Source organism: Procambarus clarkii, chromosome 14 (assembly GCF_040958095.1).
Source record: "Procambarus clarkii isolate CNS0578487 chromosome 14, FALCON_Pclarkii_2.0, whole genome shotgun sequence".
Taxonomy (NCBI): Eukaryota; Metazoa; Arthropoda; class Malacostraca; order Decapoda; family Cambaridae; genus Procambarus; species Procambarus clarkii.
Window position 1 is genome coordinate 8,895,151 of NC_091163.1, and position 18,396 is coordinate 8,913,546.

At 43.0% G+C, this 18,396-nt stretch overlaps 1 protein-coding gene across 2 annotated transcripts in view; it reads left to right on the forward strand.

Annotated features, from left to right (window-relative positions):
* Past1 (putative achaete scute target 1) overlaps positions 1-18,396 on the forward strand; it is an 82,055-nt gene that overhangs the window by 49,479 nt on the left and 14,180 nt on the right. For both annotated transcript variants that reach the window (XM_069324345.1, XM_045764545.2), the window contains exon 2: positions 18,094-18,202. In XM_069324345.1, coding sequence (XP_069180446.1) covers positions 18,094-18,202 — 109 coding nt within the window. The remainder of the gene's footprint in view (positions 1-18,093; positions 18,203-18,396) is intronic.

Below are 18,396 nucleotides of genomic sequence, written 5' to 3' on the forward strand. Positions count from 1 at the left end.
TATGGTCCTAATGGCTTGGCGCTTTCCCCCCGACAGTTTCCTTCCTTCTCCGTCGTCCTTATCTCCCTCCCTCTCACTACATTAGTGAGAGGGATGTAGTCTTAATGCAGTGCAATCTTAATGCAATCTAGTCGCCAAGAAGCCTGGCCTGAGGTCGGGCTGCCAGCGTAGAATACACTTGAAACCTGCCACAGGTATTCCACAGGTATTCCACAGGTGGTGGTGGTAGCAGGACGGCCCGGTGGGGAGGGCAGGTCGACCGTGTTTGTCTGTGAGTCACTAGTGTCCACAAGACTGGGCAGAGAGAGAGAGAGAGAGAGAGAGAGAGAGAGAGAGAGAGAGAGAGAGAGAGTAGGCATCACACAATCGCTGGCTGGCTGGTGTTATCCGAGGCTTGTGGAAGCAGGATTTAGGTTCGAGTGATGATGGTGGATGGATACCTGCCTGAGGCTCTACGGTCTCCTATAATCATCAACACCAATCTTGCCTACATTTATTCTAGAGGCTCCTCCATCTCTCCTATCCCTGGGGACAATAGTTTACTTAACGTGGTGGTGAGAGCGGGAGGACACCGGAGTTACAGCCCGGCTCCTGTGCCGGGTAATTCCACTACGGGCTCACCATAACCTGTGCTACTTGGAACGTTTTGTTCCCAGTAGCTGAATGTTAAACAGCAGCGGGAGGAGCGTTACATAGTTGGACAACCCAGAGCAGCATTATGGGCTTGTGTGGAGCCTCTGCCGGTTAAAGGACAAGAAAAGCTATCCTCTGTGGCTAGGGACGGGCTTTTGTTATCTTGGGCCAAAGGGTAACGGCCCCCCCCCCTCTAGCTTAGCTCACTCATCCCCCCCCCTTTCCCTCCCCCTAAATATACAAATCTATTAACCCACTGACTACGCACCTACCATCCACCCAAGTCTGTATGAGCGGAGAGGGATAATGTGCTTGGATCATCCCGGTGACGCATTTATCGGGTGGGTGACCATGTCACTGGATGGCCCGTGCCGTGACCCGCCCACAGCGTCCAGAGGGACAAGTGAGTTGCATTTGGCAGTCATTGAGACGATCAAACGGGACAATTTCACTAGCGGTGGCACCCGCGCCTCGCCCATTTCGCGAGGCGTCGTGACTCTTTGGGTGGGGTACTTTGTGTGCTTATACAGAGTGGATGGGAGTCTGTCAAGAAGTACTTCTAGGATATGCTGGTTGGGGTGAGGAGGAGGGAGAGGGAGGGGTGTTGCCCTAGCTAGCATCGTAGGAAGACGTACATCAGGAGACATTCTGAGAGGCATAAGCAGGCATGACGGGGCAGGCATTACAGGATAAATGTCATTCATGCTGTTCTTGCGTAACGTGCGACGTGTTACACACTATCAGATAACGGAGCTTAGTCACCAACTCACTCCCTTCCTCTGCAGATATTTGCCTTCGTTATAGCGTAACATTCAAGGCTGCTGGTGTTCCTCGACCAGTCAGTCTCCCTCTGTCTCTCACTCACTCTCCCTCTCCTGTTTCTTCTGGTCTTCTTATCGTCCTTCATCCATATTCCTGTTCCCTGTCATCGTCAGGCACGGTATTTCATAGCAAACGTTTCACTGAATGTCAAATTCCGGATGAAACTACGCCATTCAGGGGCATCCTGGAAACCGTAAACAGATGGCTGCAACCTCTCAAAAAGTCAGTTGTACAGATTAAGAATACGACTCTGGAGCATCTTAGTGCATCTCACAGAGCATCTTGGTGCAGCTCACAGAGCATCTTGGTGCATCTCACAGAGCATCTTAGTGCATCTCACAGAGCATCTTGGTGCATCTCACAGAGCATCTTGGTGCATCTCACAGAGCATCTTAGTGCATCTCACAGAGCATCTTAGTGCATCTCACAGAGCATCTTAGTGCATCTCACAGAGCATCTTGGTGCATCTCACAGAGCATCTTAGTGCATCTCACAGAGCATCTTGGTGCATCTCACAGAGCATCTTGGTGCATCTCATAGAGCATCTTAGTGACCAAAATGTCCTCCTCCACGGCCACACCCCAGAGTCAGAAGGTACAACCTCCCCCCCCACACATACACACAAGGGGCCTGACGGCTGAGTGGACAGTGCTCGGAATTCGTAGTCCTAAGGGTCCGGGTTCGATCCCCGGCGGAGGCGGAAACAAATGGGCAATTTCTCTTTCACCCTGATCCCCCCTGTTCACCTCGCAGTAAATAAGTACCTGGGAGTTAGACAGCTGCTACGGGCTGCTTCCTCTGTACTCGCCTAATTGTGCTTGCGGGAGTTGAGCTCTGGCTCTTTGGTCCCGCCTCTCAAACTGTCAATCAACTAATGTACAGATTCCTGAGCCTACTGTGAGTGTGGGGGGGGGGAGCGCGAAACAAAATATGTTGATTGCCAGTTAAGAGGCAGGCCCAAAGAGCCAGAGCTCAACCCCCCCCCCCCCGCAAGCACAAATAGGCTTAATACAACTAGGTGAGTACAAGGAAACGCCAGAACGAACAGTCTTGAACAATACGCCGGAAAGAGATACAATGGTAATGGGATCCCTCAGGCTACATGTAAGCTGCGCCGAAGACATAAAATACAAACACGAAACGAAGAAAATAATTACCCGCGCGAACCAATCCTGGTCCGGGCAGCCTCTCTGATGGCCTCGGCCAGGACAAAATTGCATAAAAGATTTACGCTTGGTCAGAAACGTCAGTCAACCTTTCTTTGGCTGCCTCTGGCTTTCTTTGGTTGCCTCTGGCTTTCTTTGGTTGCCTCTGGCTTTATTTGGTTGGTTCTGGCTTTATTTGGTTCTGGATTTCTTTGGTTGCTTCTGGCTTTCTTTGGTTGCTTCTGGCTTTATTTGGCTGCCTCTGGCTTTATTTGGCTGCCTCTGGCTTTATTTGGCTGCGTCTGGCTACATAAGAAATAAAGTATATCGAACATTCGTGTTGGACTCATAGAATATGACAAAGGATTAGATCAATAACACTTGTATGTTAACAATCACGACTGCTTCAGAAATATTCAACTGATGTGTGTGTGATGATAATAATATAAATGACACGAATATATATATATATATATATATATATATATATATATATATATATAATATATATATATATATATACACGCAGTTAATTATTGTGTAAAGAGCGAGAAGTTGGTATAGTTAACGTGACTGACACACAGGAAGAGGCGTCGTGTATAAATGCTTCATTACCGGCATTGTGGGACGTGAGAAATTGGTGAGAACGTGGAAGTGTTTCTTCCACCTGCTTCTTCTATGCTTCACTTCCCTCCTAGGGGAAGCATAGGAGGATTTCGGTTTATTGAGATGCTTACGTACATCTGCATTTATGCAGCTACCCTGAACTGGAAGGGTTAAATAGTGTGTGTCAAGGGTCTTAGCTCCGTGATGTTAAACAAATGCCCATCTCACAGGATGGTTAGTCATACAGGGGCGTGTGTTGAGGTAGCCTTCACTGGCAAACTTTGGATGCATTATGAGGTTACCCCGATTGATTGATTGATGATTAAGCCACCCAAAATGTGGCACGGGCACGAATAGCCCGTAAGTGGTGGCCCTTTTGAGCCATTACCAGTATCAATAGAAGATACTGGAGATCTGTGGGGGTGCGGCTGCACCCTGCGTGACGGGAGATATCTCCCGTGTACCCCGATTGATTGATTGATGAAGATTAAGCCACCACAAGATGTGGCACGGGCATGAGTAGGTGGCAGATGTTTGTGGTGAATGTGATCTTTGGTCATGCAACATCTTGAAAGTATCACTGGGCTCTTGGCGTGGAGGATACCTCCCAAGAGCGCGAGTTAATAAAGTGATTGTAAAGCTCCAAGTACCTGGTGCCGGGAGGTCTGAGGGGGTGTATATGCCTGGACATTCAATAATGTTGTGTGTGAGATCATGACCCAGTTCCTGCTCGCAGTGTGTACACCTGGAGTACTCAGGACTGGGAGATGGGTCACCTGTAGCCACCTGCCACGGTAATCAATCCCGATCTTGGCAACCACTGGCGTATTGTCTAGTTTGGGGACTTTGTATTGCCAATATATTGTACTTAGTTTTCGGATCTAGACAAATCATAGCTTTTTATAATACTACTGCTTTCTGCGTTTGGGAGTCTGTAATGTCTCTTTGCCAGAGATGGGGACATCTAGTACAGTTCATCTTCATCCTTGTAACATGTTAATTGGTTGCTATGTCTGTGTCATTATGGTGGGTAATATTTGTGTGAGTAGTAACCATACAATAGAGATTCTAAACCCATTATTCTGTACAGCGAGCAGGCTATTTATTAATGCTATATAAGGCTCTTCCTGTCGATCTTCTCTTATCAAAAAACGAACGTCTTACGAACATTTTGTCTCCACTGATGGTTCAGTCCAGTCGTCAACAGGATGAACTGTAGCAGCATGCTAGTTTTATGTGTGTGTAACTCACGAAAATTAACACGTGATGAAAAATGTGACAGTGTCAGACCACGGAGGAAGAATTGAAATGGGAATTTTCTTAAGTACTTTCGTATATTAATACATCTTCAGAAGGAATGAATGATTCATTCCTTCTGAAGATGTATTAACATACGAAAGTACTTAAGGAAATTCCTGTTTCAATTCTTCCTCCGTGGTCTGTCTGACATAGTGTGTGTGCAAGTATTATTTATATGAAACTTGTATGACAATCATTGTCAGGTTAAACTGGCTGAATTCTACACTAACAAAGCAAAACTACCATTACACTAACAACTCCCCCCCCCCCCCCACACACACAGGAGGAATAATAACTATGTGACTCGGTTATGTTTGAGAGGAAGTGGGGGGGGGGGGAAGTAGGCGAGGAAATGGAGGAGGAATTTGAATTGGGGGCATTATTGGGGTAATTAGGGATTATGTAGGAATAGGGGAGGGTTGTAATGGAGCGAGGATTAGGATAGAGGGACTATAGGGGTGGTGGGCAAGTGGTGAAGGGAAGCGGGATTAGGTGGTGGTGCTACGAGTGGGTTGGGGGTTGGGGGGGATGGGGGGGGGAGGGGTGTGTGTATAAAGTCAATAAACACGGGGATGAGACAAGGCTGTGTTGCTGCAGGGATAATTTTAGGTTACCCATAAGACGATTGCTGTTGCTGCAGCTTTCCTGAGGACCATTTGATGACACCACTGGGAGCCGAGCGGACAGCACGCTGGACTTGTGATCCTGTGGTCCTGGGTTCGATCCCGGGCGCCGGCAAGAAACAATGGGCAGAGTTTCTTTCATCCTATGCCCCCTGTTACCTAGCAGTAAAATAGGTACCTGGGTGTTAGTCAGCTGTCACGGGCTGCTTCCTGGGGGTGGAGGCCTAGTCGAGGACCGGGCCGCGGGGCACTAAAGCCCAGAAATCATCTCAAGATAACCTCAAGATAACCAGCACTCGTGGTCGTGGGTGAGAGTACTATTTGAAGGTGGGTTTGTGTGTGTAGGTGGTGCGCAGTGGGAGGGTGGTGGGGCTTGTGCAAAGCTCTGTTGGCTGGGAGGGTCGTGGTTGTTTAAGTGACTGTCACATATGACCTTAAAGTGAACAAATCCACAAGGGCCGTGACAAGGATTCGAACCTGCGTCCGAGAGCATCCCAGACACTGCCCTAATCGACTGAGCTACGACAGGGTAAAAAAAAAAAGAGTTGAAAACTTATGAATTTGTTCATTTAATGCATCACGTTAGTGTGATCTCTGTGTGTAATGACCTTTAAGTTGTGGATTGGAAGCGGCTTCCACAAATCTCACCGCATTCCACTTGTTGATGATCCGTGCTAGGTACGAGCATGTCCTTGCATTTCTTAAACTCGTAGGTGGAAGCGCAGAATGTCTTCTTGTTCTAATTTCTCGCAATTAGTTCTTTATTTCTTCTTCTTTATTTATTTATTCTTCATTTATTAGTTAATTTCTCGAAATAATAATAAAACTACTAGTGTGTATTTCCAGCTTCCATACATGGCGTTTCCTTCTATTCTCTCGAATTAAAGAAGCTGTCCTTGTCCATCTTGTCTATTCCTCTGGGTACCTTGTATGTAAAGATCATGTTCGTGGTTGGACTACGCCATAGCTAGTACGCACTAGATGTAAGTGACTGGGCGGTGGAGTGTGGGTGATGTCAGAGAGGCCAGTGGTGGTGGTGGTCTGTGCCTGGAAACTGGTTGTGGCCGCGCGTCCCGCCTTCAGATTATTAACTAACCAACCTATCCTCCAAAAATGATGGTGCTTGTAGCAACTGAACAAATCCACAAAGGCTGTGGTGAGAGTTCGAAATTACGCCCGGGATGATCCCAGACGCTGCCTAAGTTCGAACCTTCATCACGGCCCTTGTGGATTTGTTCATTTGATGCATCACGCTATTGTGATTTCTGTGTGTGTGGAAGCAACTGTTTGCTCGAACTTACAGAAATGAACTGTTGCCGCCAATAGAGTTCACGGTATATGCTTATATATATTGTAGAGGGAACGAGAAAAAAAAGCTTGCCTAGAATGGCACGTACTGTTTTAGGCCTAATGTAGCATATATTAGGCTAGAATTTCTTATTTAGGCCTAGGACAAGCTTGGTTTGGTTCTTTAGTTGCTGTTCCATTATTTTTAAGCATGCTATTTGAGGCAGTTGAATAGTATAACACGTCAACTTTTGGGTGGACCCACAGACCATTTTTGTACGTTTGACCAAATAGTTGCTAATGAGGCCTGACAGCTGAGTTGACAGCGCTTCGGATTCGTAGTCCTGAGGTTCTGGGTTCGATCCCCGGTGGAGGCGGAAACAAATGGGCAGTTTCTCTTTCACCCTGATTACCCCTGTTACCTAGCAGTAAATAGGTACCTGGGAGTTAGACAGCTGCTGCGGACTGCTTCCTGGGGATGTGTATCAAAAAAAGGAGGCCTGGTCGAGGACCGGGCCGCGGGGACGCTAAGCCCCAAAATAATCTCAAGATAACCTCAAGATAACGCCCTATCATTTTTGAAGAACGGGATGTAAGTAATTAAAAATCAAATTAAATTCATATAAGTACACGAGACGGTTTGCCAACGAATTATAAAACCCATTCAACACAACACAAATCCTTCCCTAACGAGAGACAAGGTTTTGATAATTGGAAAAAGGAGTTCTATTGATTTGAGCCTAACCCTCTCACGGCTCTTGTTTAAGAGGCCTCCGCTGATGTTAGCATATATCCGCGTCCGTACATAAATGTCAAGTCTGAAAAGTAAAATATTTCCTTTAATTCCCATTGCCGGAAGGCGGTGATGTGCTTATTTATTATTAACATCTTTATTGACAAAATTAATTACAATTTTGCCTAATCTGAGGATTTTGATAGTCTTATTAAAGTGAGGATAATGCTGGTATTTACTGTCATGCAGGACAGAGGGTCATACATAAGACAATAGGTCTAAACTGTAGGCGGAAGTACATATATATATATCACGGTTACAATGTGCTGGCATACAACCTTGTAAGCGGAGCTAGAGGCTAACGTGCACGCATGGGCACGCATGTGCACGCATCCAGCACACGAACACCCATTGTCGTTTCCCTCCCCTCGATAAAAGATGGCGTTGATACGCATCGTCGTGATCTTCCTGGAGTCCAACCCTTCCGTCCTGGCTGTATCAGCCTCGCTGCTTGCATTGTCAAGGTCCGTGGCCCAAGAAAAGCTTTGTTTTACGTTATTTTTACGTTATTTTTTATACATTTAAGTCCACCTGTTCAGCATAACTTTAAACGTGAAAGAAATGGGCTAATCGTTACACGATTTTTGAGTCATCGGTCTTAACATTTGTATCTTGAGAACAGTTCCTAGTTCTTGTTTTTCTTCTTCTTGGAACTCTATATTTGTCCCTTAGAACATTTTTAATCAGATTAACATTTTCAGAGAGTAAACATCATACAATTCTACAGATTGCCCTTTTCTGTATACCCATTTTTTTTTGTTCCTTCGACTAATTTGCCAATCAGAAATAGTTTCTTCTGGTTCATTCATAATATATCATTATATCCTGCCACAGTATTATAGTAAGATATCTCTACCCTCGAATTCTTCGAAACAATTTACTTAAAATTAGCTGTATTATAATAGTAAACAAATATAATGAGCAAAGTAAATCTTAAAAGCATCGGTACATCTAAATGTTTTATTGAGCACGGAATTGAGCATTAACGGATGTTGTTGTTATAGATTCAGCTACTCTGAACAAGTTCCAGGTAGCACGGGCTATGGTGAGCCCGTAGTGGACTTACCCGGCACAGGAGTGTTGCAGTAAATATATAAAGATGTGCCCTGATCCTTAATGTACTCCCCTATTTATGCTTGCGGGGGGGTTGAGCTCTGGCTCTTTGGTCCCGCCTCTCAACTGTCAATCAACTGGTGTACAGGTTCCTGAGCCTACTGGGCTCTATCATATCTACACTTAAAACTGTGTATGGAGTCAGCCTCCACCACATCACTGCCTAATGCGCTGAATATTTCACGTTCATTGGATAATAATAAATAATAGTTATTCAAATTTGTTTTAATATTAACAATAGAAGCATTACTTTCGACTCGTGTTATGTTTTCCTTTATCACTACTTACAAGGAAGTCTCTGCTCGGCTCCATCTATATCAAGAAGGATGTGGCGTAGGTGTTCCGGTTTGAGGAGGCGGATGATGATGCGTCATATAAGCGATGTTGGGAAGTCACATTTCTCCAGACCTTTACGTGTGGCATTTCCAGCGGCAGACTTTCTGGCGCCCGTGTGTAATTTGTAGTCACTATCCGACAGTGTCACCTTTTCATGTGGTGGGTCCTAGGATTAGTCTCTCTCTCCGGCCCGGTCTTTGATCTGGCTTCCTGGTTGACGGTCTGGTCAACCAAGCTATTTGATGCAGCATCACGCTGGCTATGAATCACAGCTCTGTTGATGAAGTCCATAGCACCAAGCGTGACACTATACTAGTAGCTTTTGATGCGATTCGTCTCTTGTAATTTTTTCCCATTTTATGAAATCGTCTCCGAATTTTTATTATAAATTATATACAGTACTTGGCACTACCATGTGACTAAGTGATTTGTATAAAAATATATTGAGTACAAAATACAATTAAATCTGCCTATAGTAGAAAAGCAGCATGTAAAGGATCTGGGAATAATGTCTGGCGACCTAACGGTTAGGGAGCATAACCAAGCAAATATTGCGTCAGCCAGAAAAATGATTGGATGGATTACGAGAATCTTCAAATCCAGGGATCCCATCACAATGGTTGTACTATTCAAATCACTTGTGCTGTTCCGTCTTGAATACTGCTCGATATTCACTCACCCCTTGGGCCTGCGGGTCGCTCTAATCAACAGCCTGTTGGACCAAGCTCTCTCAAGTCAAGCCTGGCCTCGGGCCGGTCTTGGGGAGTAGACAACTCCCAGTACCCCATCCAGATATGCTGTGTATTAAAGGGAAATTAAATTTGTTCGTACAAGATTAGGGAATTGCATGGATCACGATCACAAGCCTAACCCAAAGGTCACACGAAAATTGATAACCTCGCTGTTGGGTACCAAATACACGCAGCCAGAAGAGACTGCTGGGAGTGGAACACGCTTAGGGCGTTTGATATTGGCAGCGCTCTCAGCTGGATGGAGCCACTGAGTCTAGGGTTCCTGGCTCATGGCTATTGAATACTCACAAGTTGATCAATGTGGCACTGTAATTTTGTAGACTAATGAAGAGCAGCCTAATCTTGAGGGATTACGTAGGGTGATGAGACGTGGGTATTAAAAGATGTTAGTAGTCATCCCCTGCCTATCTACCCACCTTCCCCTTCTGTTGCATCATCTCTAGTGGGGTCAACCTGCCCCCCCCCTCCCCTCCCCAACAAAGAACGTCGCTTTTCGCTCGTATGCGTTAAATGAGGCCAAAAATTGTACTAGAAAACGGAAGAGGCTGGCGAAAGTGACGTACTATCCCGTTTTCTGTTTTAGGTCCTCTGTTAGGTTAGGAGAGACCCCTTTATATTGACCGTTTTCTTGACCTTGGGATAACCTTAGGTGGACGGGCTGAGTGGGGGAGGGAGGGTCACAGGAGTTGTTGGGGGGATAGATGGATGGCGGAGGCTTCATTGGGTGCTCACTATGAATTATGGAGGTCGATGATTTTGACCTTTTTATTCTCTATTTTTCATCGTTTTCATATTAGATTGAAGTTGAATGAGGAGGAGGGGGAAGTTGTGTTGAAAAAAATAGGGCTCTCCGTGAGTTATGCCTAAACTTTCTTGCTTACTATACAGTGTAAAACACGTTCCAATTTTAAGGTATTTATTGTATTTGGAAAATTAAACTTGTCGTTCACCGTCTTGCTTTTTGCGCAGCACTGGACCACGTCACCGTCGACGTGGCCGTCGGGTTCGACCTTCTGTAGAGGTTAAGCTTCTCTCAGCCGTCGTAGCACTCAAGGTGACATCCACTTGGGAAATTTCCGTATCAGAGACGTTAACACGTCAAGCAGCTCTGTACGGAGATGGCTGTACGACCTAATAACGCTCCGTTTGATGGTGCTAACGGTGCCATAATAACTGTGTGGGAGCGAGGGGTGTCTCGTCTAACCCGACAGTGTTGAATAATTCTCCCTGTATCCACGCCCAAACGTGCTTGCGATGCCATCCAAGACCCCCGGATCCACGGGGCTTCGTAGCTGTGATTTCCTCATCCCAGTTTGGAATGTGAGCACCAGCTCCGGCAAGCGTAATCAATGAGGAGAAAGGATATATAGACGGACAGACAAGGGGGAGGTGGAGGGAGGAAATCGCATAAATATCTGCGAGTGCAACAACAAAATAAGTCCTGCTTATATGGATTAAAATGTTTCTTAACGCGTATTAGGATAGCAGGCGTAGAATCTCCACCTTGTATAATGAGCTTGCTTAATTTCTGATCTCTCTCCCAACATTAAGCTGTGAGCGTTACTCAGTGCGTGTATTTATATATATGTATGTATGTATATATTTATTAACTGCAGAAGTGTACAAATTCTGCTTGAAATATGTTGCTTTGCGGAAGATGACAGAGGACAAAATTAGAAAGGAAAAGTAGATAACACTACAGAAGTAAAATAATAATTTAATTTCTTAAACATACACAAACACTCCAATAAAGAAAAGGCAATTTAATCAGAGATAGAAGAAATAGAGCAGAAGCTGTCATACCAGACTGTAGAAATGCAATTGGAACCAAAAGCTATACATTAGACAAAAAGAAGTTCAAAATGTTTTTCACATGCAATATCAAAAACTTCCACCAGTATTGCATTCAAACTTAAAAGTGAAGGCTCACACGGGACGACAGAGAAATTAGTGAAATCCTAAAAGAATATGAAATATATATAATAAATATAAAATGTATTTCTATACATTTTATAAATATACATGTATTTATAGACCTAAACATTCCCTCTAATGCACGGGAGACATCTCCCGTCACGCAGGGTGCAGTTGCACCTCCACAGATCTCCAGTATCAGCTAATGATACTGGTAATGGCTCAAAAGAGTCACCACTTACGGGCTATTCATGCCCGTGCCACCTTTTGGGAGGCTTAATCTTCATCAATCTCTCTAATGCGTTATGTGTGGTTTCCTCCGAGGCTAAGGGTCCCCTTCTTCCAGCCAGAGGTGGTACTCCCTTCTATGGAATAAATATAAATATATAATAAAATTTGATTAAAGTATACCTTGTGTATAGAAAATATTGATTGATAAAGGCCACTGCGAGATTTTTCATTCGTATCAAACTCTGGAGCATTGACTTAGAGCTTTACAAAATGCTATGCTGGGTTAACATCTTAGCAGCTCATCGTTGAAAAAGTCTCGAGTCGGTGCTGACTGTCTCAAGATTGTTGCTACACGCTGACTGGACGACAGTCTTGACTTGGAGACGTTGCAACAAGGGCTCTTGTCATGTCGACGAGTGTAAGCCGGTGTGGGTGGAAACTGCACCTTTGCTGACACCTTTGCTGTGGAGATCCTGGTCAAGCTGGGTTGTGCTGACGGGGTATTTTTGTTTATCAGCGGGAAAGCGCCAAGCCATTACGACTATATAGCACTTGAAACGGGGTCAGGATAAGGATTTGGAATGGGACGGGAATAACTAGTAGTACTAGAACTACTACTACTACTACTATTAGAACTACTACTACTACTATTAGAACTACTGTACTACTACTACTACTATTACTATTAGTACTACTACTACTATTACTACTACTATTACTATTAGTACTACAACTACTATTACTATTAGTACTACTATTACTATTAGTACTACTACTACTATTACTATTAGTACTATTAGTACTACTAGTACTACTACTACTACTAGAACTCTACGAGTGCTACTAGTACACAAGAACACACAAGAACAAAGGCAACTGCAGAAGGCCCACTGGCCCACACGAGGCAGCTCCTATTCTATAACCACCCAATCCCACTCATATACTTGTCCAACCCGTGCTTGAAACAATCGAGGGACCCCACCTCCACAATGTTACGCGGCAATTGGTTCCACAAATCAACAACCCTGTTACTGAACCAGTATTTACCCAAGTCTTTCCTAAATCTAAACTTATCCAATTTATATCCATTGTTTCGTGTTCTGTCCCGTGTTGATACTTTCAACACCCCATTAATATCCCCCCGGTTATGTCCATTCATCCACTTGTAAACCTCTATCATGTCACCCCTAACTCTTCGCCTTTCCAGTGAATGCAACTTAAGCTTTGTTAATCTTTCTTCATATGAAAGATTTCTAATTTGGGGAATTAACTTAGTCATCCTACGCTGGACACGTTCACAAGTAGTACTAGAACTACTTCTAGTACTGCTATCACCACCACTATTGTTATCCCCAACTGTCCAAATGGTTTGACACCATTCCTTTCCCCCACCCCTGTCCCATCCCAAATCCTTATCCTGATTGATTGATGAAGATTAAGCCACCCAAAAGGTGGCACGGGCATGAATAGCCCGTAAGTGGTGGCCCTTTTGAGCCATTACCAGTATCAAGAGTTGATACTGGAGATCTGTGGAGGTGCGACTGCACCCTGCGTGACGGGAGATGTCTCCCGTGACCTTATCCTGACCCCTTCCAACTGCTATATACTGTAGTCGTAATGGTTTGGCACTCCCCTCCCCCTCCCCCCTGATACTTCTCTTCCCACTCCCATACATATGTATCCCCCCAGCAGCAGTAAAAAAAAAAAAAAAAGATATAGGTTATTTTACAAATAATTCCGGCCTGGTGCAGCTGCAGGAAATGTCTCCTGATAAAAAGTAAACTTGTTCGCTGTTAGGGAGCTGGAGGGTTACCCAATCTGTGTTGGGAGTGTGTGTGTTTTCCCAACCCTGCTTGCTTCAGTGTTGTTTGTACGGTATAACGCACATGAATCGGCTAATCTGCATTTTGTGTAAATCCTGTCATTTTTCTTGATTCTTGTTACTACAGTATTTTTCTCTCATGTCTTCTAGCTTTGGCATATTTAACGTCTAGCCTCTGCTCATAGAATTTTTTTTTCAGTTCCAGAAGCCATTTAGTAGGATGTCATTGTACCATGCCTCATTTATTGATGTGCTTCTTGAGATAAGTTCATTTCATTTATTTATTTATTATGCACCACATACCCATTCCATGGGCAGTGATGGAAAGGGTTAAAAAGTCATAATGGGTTCAGAAATTGAACCCCATAGTTAATTTAGCTAAGCAAGTTACAATCTTGTGAAGCTAGTTACACAGTTGTTAATACATACTACATATACACATGTTGTATATGCATACATATATACACATACTGTACATTATTTATACATATACAGTACAGTACTGTACTGTATATGTATAAATAGTCTTTTTATTCATTTTTAGACTCCATTAGTCTTTTTATATCACAAATGATTCAAGAAGAGGCCCACAACAGTTTATTAAGGCAGTTTACGTCAGTGGTGAGTCTGTTACTAACCTTGCTAATTCGCACCCTATATTAACCAATCATGATCCCACACCCACCCATCTGGGCAACAACTTTACAGTCATGTGCATGCATTACCTACAGTAAGCAAATTTTGGATACAATTTTGCTAGGATAAGATTCCTGGCAGTACATCATTATGAATGAAGTTTTTACACATTTCTTGGACACCATTGGTGGAGGTGTCTCTGAATTTCAAATTTTTTTCACATTACATTATATAATGATGCAAAGTATGCGAATAGTTCTGCTGACAGAGTTTTCAGTTAGTCGGATCTACATTTGCAGATGAGGCAAACTCCCAGAGATACTTGTAGCCGAGCCTAAGCCTAGCAGTAGTAATATCTAGAAGTCTGCTAACCTTATTCGATGATCCATAGACGTGCATTTCTTCCTGTATAATAGAATGATGGTAGATAGAGGAACTGGTGTCATTTCACTTTACCTCATGTCTACTAGATTTTGTTGCTGTTCCTGGAATATTACTGCCCTCAGGCTGGTCAAAGGCAGTCCAAGATGGTAGTCAATTCCCTCTTTACGAGCAGAAGTTTTGGTGAACTCACAACTCGGCAGCCATATTCGGAAACCAATATGGGAAGGAATCCACAGGAGACAAACTCGCTCTCATTGATTATTTCATTATACAGTATCATACAATCATTGTATATTGTATTCCAATTTTGGTCTCACAAAAGTCGTAAACAGTTTCTCAAATATTTCACCATCCATGTACATTATTTGAGTCTTTGTACTCGCCTATTTCTGCCTGCAGGATAGAGCTCTAGCTCTTGTACAACGTTTTTCAAGATACTGATTACTGCAATGACTCCTTAACTATTTCCCTATCATACCTGCTTTTAAAGTTGTGAATTGAGTTTGCCTCTGCAACCAGCTCCTTTAGGTTATTCCATTTACTCCCTACCCTTAAGCCAAGAGAGAACTGTCTAACATCTCTGACACATCCGAGTCTCGAGCTTCCATCTGTGCCCTCTTGTTTTATCGGTATTCATTGTAAATATTTGCTCTTTTTCCACCCTGTCATTCCCACCTAAGTATTTTATACATCTGTCCCATGCACCGTCTCCCTACTTTCTAACGTTGTCAGGTTTAGTTCTTTTAGTTTCTATTCATACCTCATCCCTCACAACTCTGGGACAAGTCTCGTTACAAACTTCTGCCCCCTTTCAAGCGTCCTGATGTGTGCTTTTAGGTTGGGCTCCACAATGGTGTGGCATACTCTAAAACTAGCCTCATGTAAATGGTAATACAGTGATTTAACAGCCTTCTTATTTAAGTTCCTGAAGGATGTTCTGACTTGCTAGCATAGAGTATGCAGCTGACAGTACTGTATTCTATTTACATGAGCCTCTGGAATTAGGTTTGGTGTTGCATCCACTCCCAGATTTTTTTTATCTTGTTATAGGAAGATAGTTTCCCTTCATCAAGTACTTGCCTCTCTGTTTCCTGGCTCCTGATTCTATTTCCATCACGTGTTCAGTTCTGCCTTAGCCGATATGATTTGTATAAATTGGCTACAAACCTAGTGTCTAAATCTAAAATCTAAATGACTAAGTATTCTTCTAGGCCTGACATTTTTTGAAAATTTCTGAATACAGTACAGTTGTGCTGCAGTTGCTACTGCTGTACTGTACTATGGTTATGGTGCTATTGTGACAACTACTATTAGCTCTGGGAAACCTGTACGCATGTTGATTAAGAGTCGAGGCAGAATGCGAGTTGTGGCTTATCAAGTACAACAACTAGATGGGTACAGTTGCACTGCAGGGTGAACTGGCCTAGTTAATGTATTAACATTTCTCTGTCAAATAAGCTGGTGAATTACATTTGCAATACCAGTACAGTACTTGGTAATTACCCTGCATGTCTTTGCTGTGATAATTTTTAACATGGGCACTCGTCTCCTGGTACTGTATTCCCATAATGTTCTTGCTACGTTGTCAAAGCATTCTTAATAATTTTGACTTGTCTGAACAGTAGGCATCCTTCAGTCTCTGGAGACTATGGAGTTGCGCTCTGGTTTCCAGGGCACAAAGCCTAGGTAGGTCAATATGGAGGAGAAGCTGTTACCCATGCAGCAGGTCCCCCACCCCGCTCCACGTTGCTGAAATTATCCAATAGAAAGGCGACGTCAATACACATGGTTCCAGTACCCTTGTCTGAATAAGGGTACCAGTAACATAGGATCTTTTTTCCAATATTTAGGCAGTTTGATATATTTACCTTTGTGTAATATACTAAATTATATAGGAATTTATATTTCTGGTGACCCGAGTTTCAACTGAGCTCTTTATGATTACATTATAATTGGGACTGATAATGTTGTGACATTTTTGTTCAGCTTTTAGTTTGGATGCTGAGTTTAAATATTTAAAGCATATTATAATTTTCTATTATCTATACAGTATGATGTTGCAAAGAGCGCTGTGCTCATATTGTCCCATTTTCCTGGTCCATTGTATCCTAATTTTAAAACTTCAGGGCAGTTATCTTCTTGAGGTCATCTTGAGGTGATCTTGGGGCTTAGCGTCCCTACAGTCCGGTACTCGACCAGGCCAACTTTTTGTTACACACCCCCAGGAAGCAGCCCGTAGCAGCTGTCTAACTCCCAGATACCTATTTATTGCCAGGTGAACAGGTGCATGAAGGTGAAAGAAATGCTGCCCATTTGTTTCGGCCTCCACCTGGGATCGAACCCAGATCCTTAGGACTACAAATCCCAAGCGCTGTCCATTCAGCTGTCAGGCCCCTGGTGGTAAAGGAAAAATTAAGCAATGATGAGTTTCTTGTGAAACATAAAGGAACAAAACAATCTGTCTTCAGTGCTGGCATGGAGGATGTGGGAATAACCTTTTAATACGTACAGTACATTACGTCAATAACAACATTATGTTGGGTACTGTGTTTACTAAGCAATCCTTGCACTAGATGTAGATATAATAATACAAGCATATTTGCAGTAAAGGAGAATTTTGTTAAATACAGTACAGTACAGGTATATGAAATATTATTAAGACATGTAAAAAATACTGAAAATAGACTACATACCTTTTTAAACCAAAACTCAACGAAAGGTACAAATTAAAATACTGTACTACACATATACCAGTACTGTACCAGTATTGTATTACTGTATACACATACAATGTGCTTGCTTTTGTCTAACTTAAACAATGAACCCTGTCCCAATCCTAAGTACTACTTGAATTATGTTGTATGGCTTAAAGTACTGTACTATTTATATGCGATAGCCTGGACAAACAAAAATGTTATATTTCATGATTTGTCAAGAGTATCAGTTACATTTTATGCACTCAAAGGGGTACATGTACAATATGCAGGCGATGAGTCACAATAACGTGGCTAAAGTAAGTTGACCAGACCACACACTAGAAGGTGAAGGGACGGCGACGTTTCGGTCCGTCCTGGACTTGACCAAAGTCCTTGACTGACTTGACGTTTGTCCTGGACCATTCTCAAGTTGATGGACGTCAAGTCCAGTCAAGGACTTTGGTCAAGTCCAGGACGGACTGAAACGTCATCGTCCCTTCACCTTCTAGTGTGTGGTCTGGTCAACTTACATGTACAATAGTTTGGGACCCCAGATTGGACAGTATCACTCAACACTTGTCCTTCTAAATCTATATCATTTGATTGCAGGAGGAAAGCCGTTTTTTTTTTTTTTTTTTTACTCTTATGTTTTGTATGTTGCCTGTTAATGGAAAAATTTCAGTTAGTTGCTTTGCTATCTGAATTAAGTTGTAGTGTGGTGTAGCAGTTCATGCAACACGTACTGTAAAAAGCAAATTTGACAGGGTCTATAGTATTGAATTGTTAAATACATAATGAGTTGCTGTTTAGCCTTGGTACTAAAATTCCAGAGACATACAGTGCCGTGCATGGACAAAATGTAGGCCTATGGAGACCATATGGTGGCTGAAGGGCTCGGTGAAAACTGTAGCAATTAGTCGTTTCTTAGTTTTAGAAATGATAAATGTTACTAAATAAATATTATTTGTGACTTAGATTTTAAAGAATATATTTATTTTCAGATTGTTCGAGGCCGAGGAGCAAGATCTCTTCTCAGACTTACAATCTTTGCCCCGTAATGCAGCACTACGGAAACTGAATGATCTCATCAAACGTGCCAGACTTGCCAAGGTAAGACAAACAGTAATAAAAACACAGGTTTCTTGATTCATTAAATCTTTGTAAATTCAGTTTGAACTGTTTGTTATTAAAATACTGTTAAGTAATACTGTACTGTATTAATTTTCATATTAATTTTCCTATGGGATCCCTTTACCTTCACAATGAGCAGCTGTCCTGGCACCAATTTCTTTTTCATCCTACCC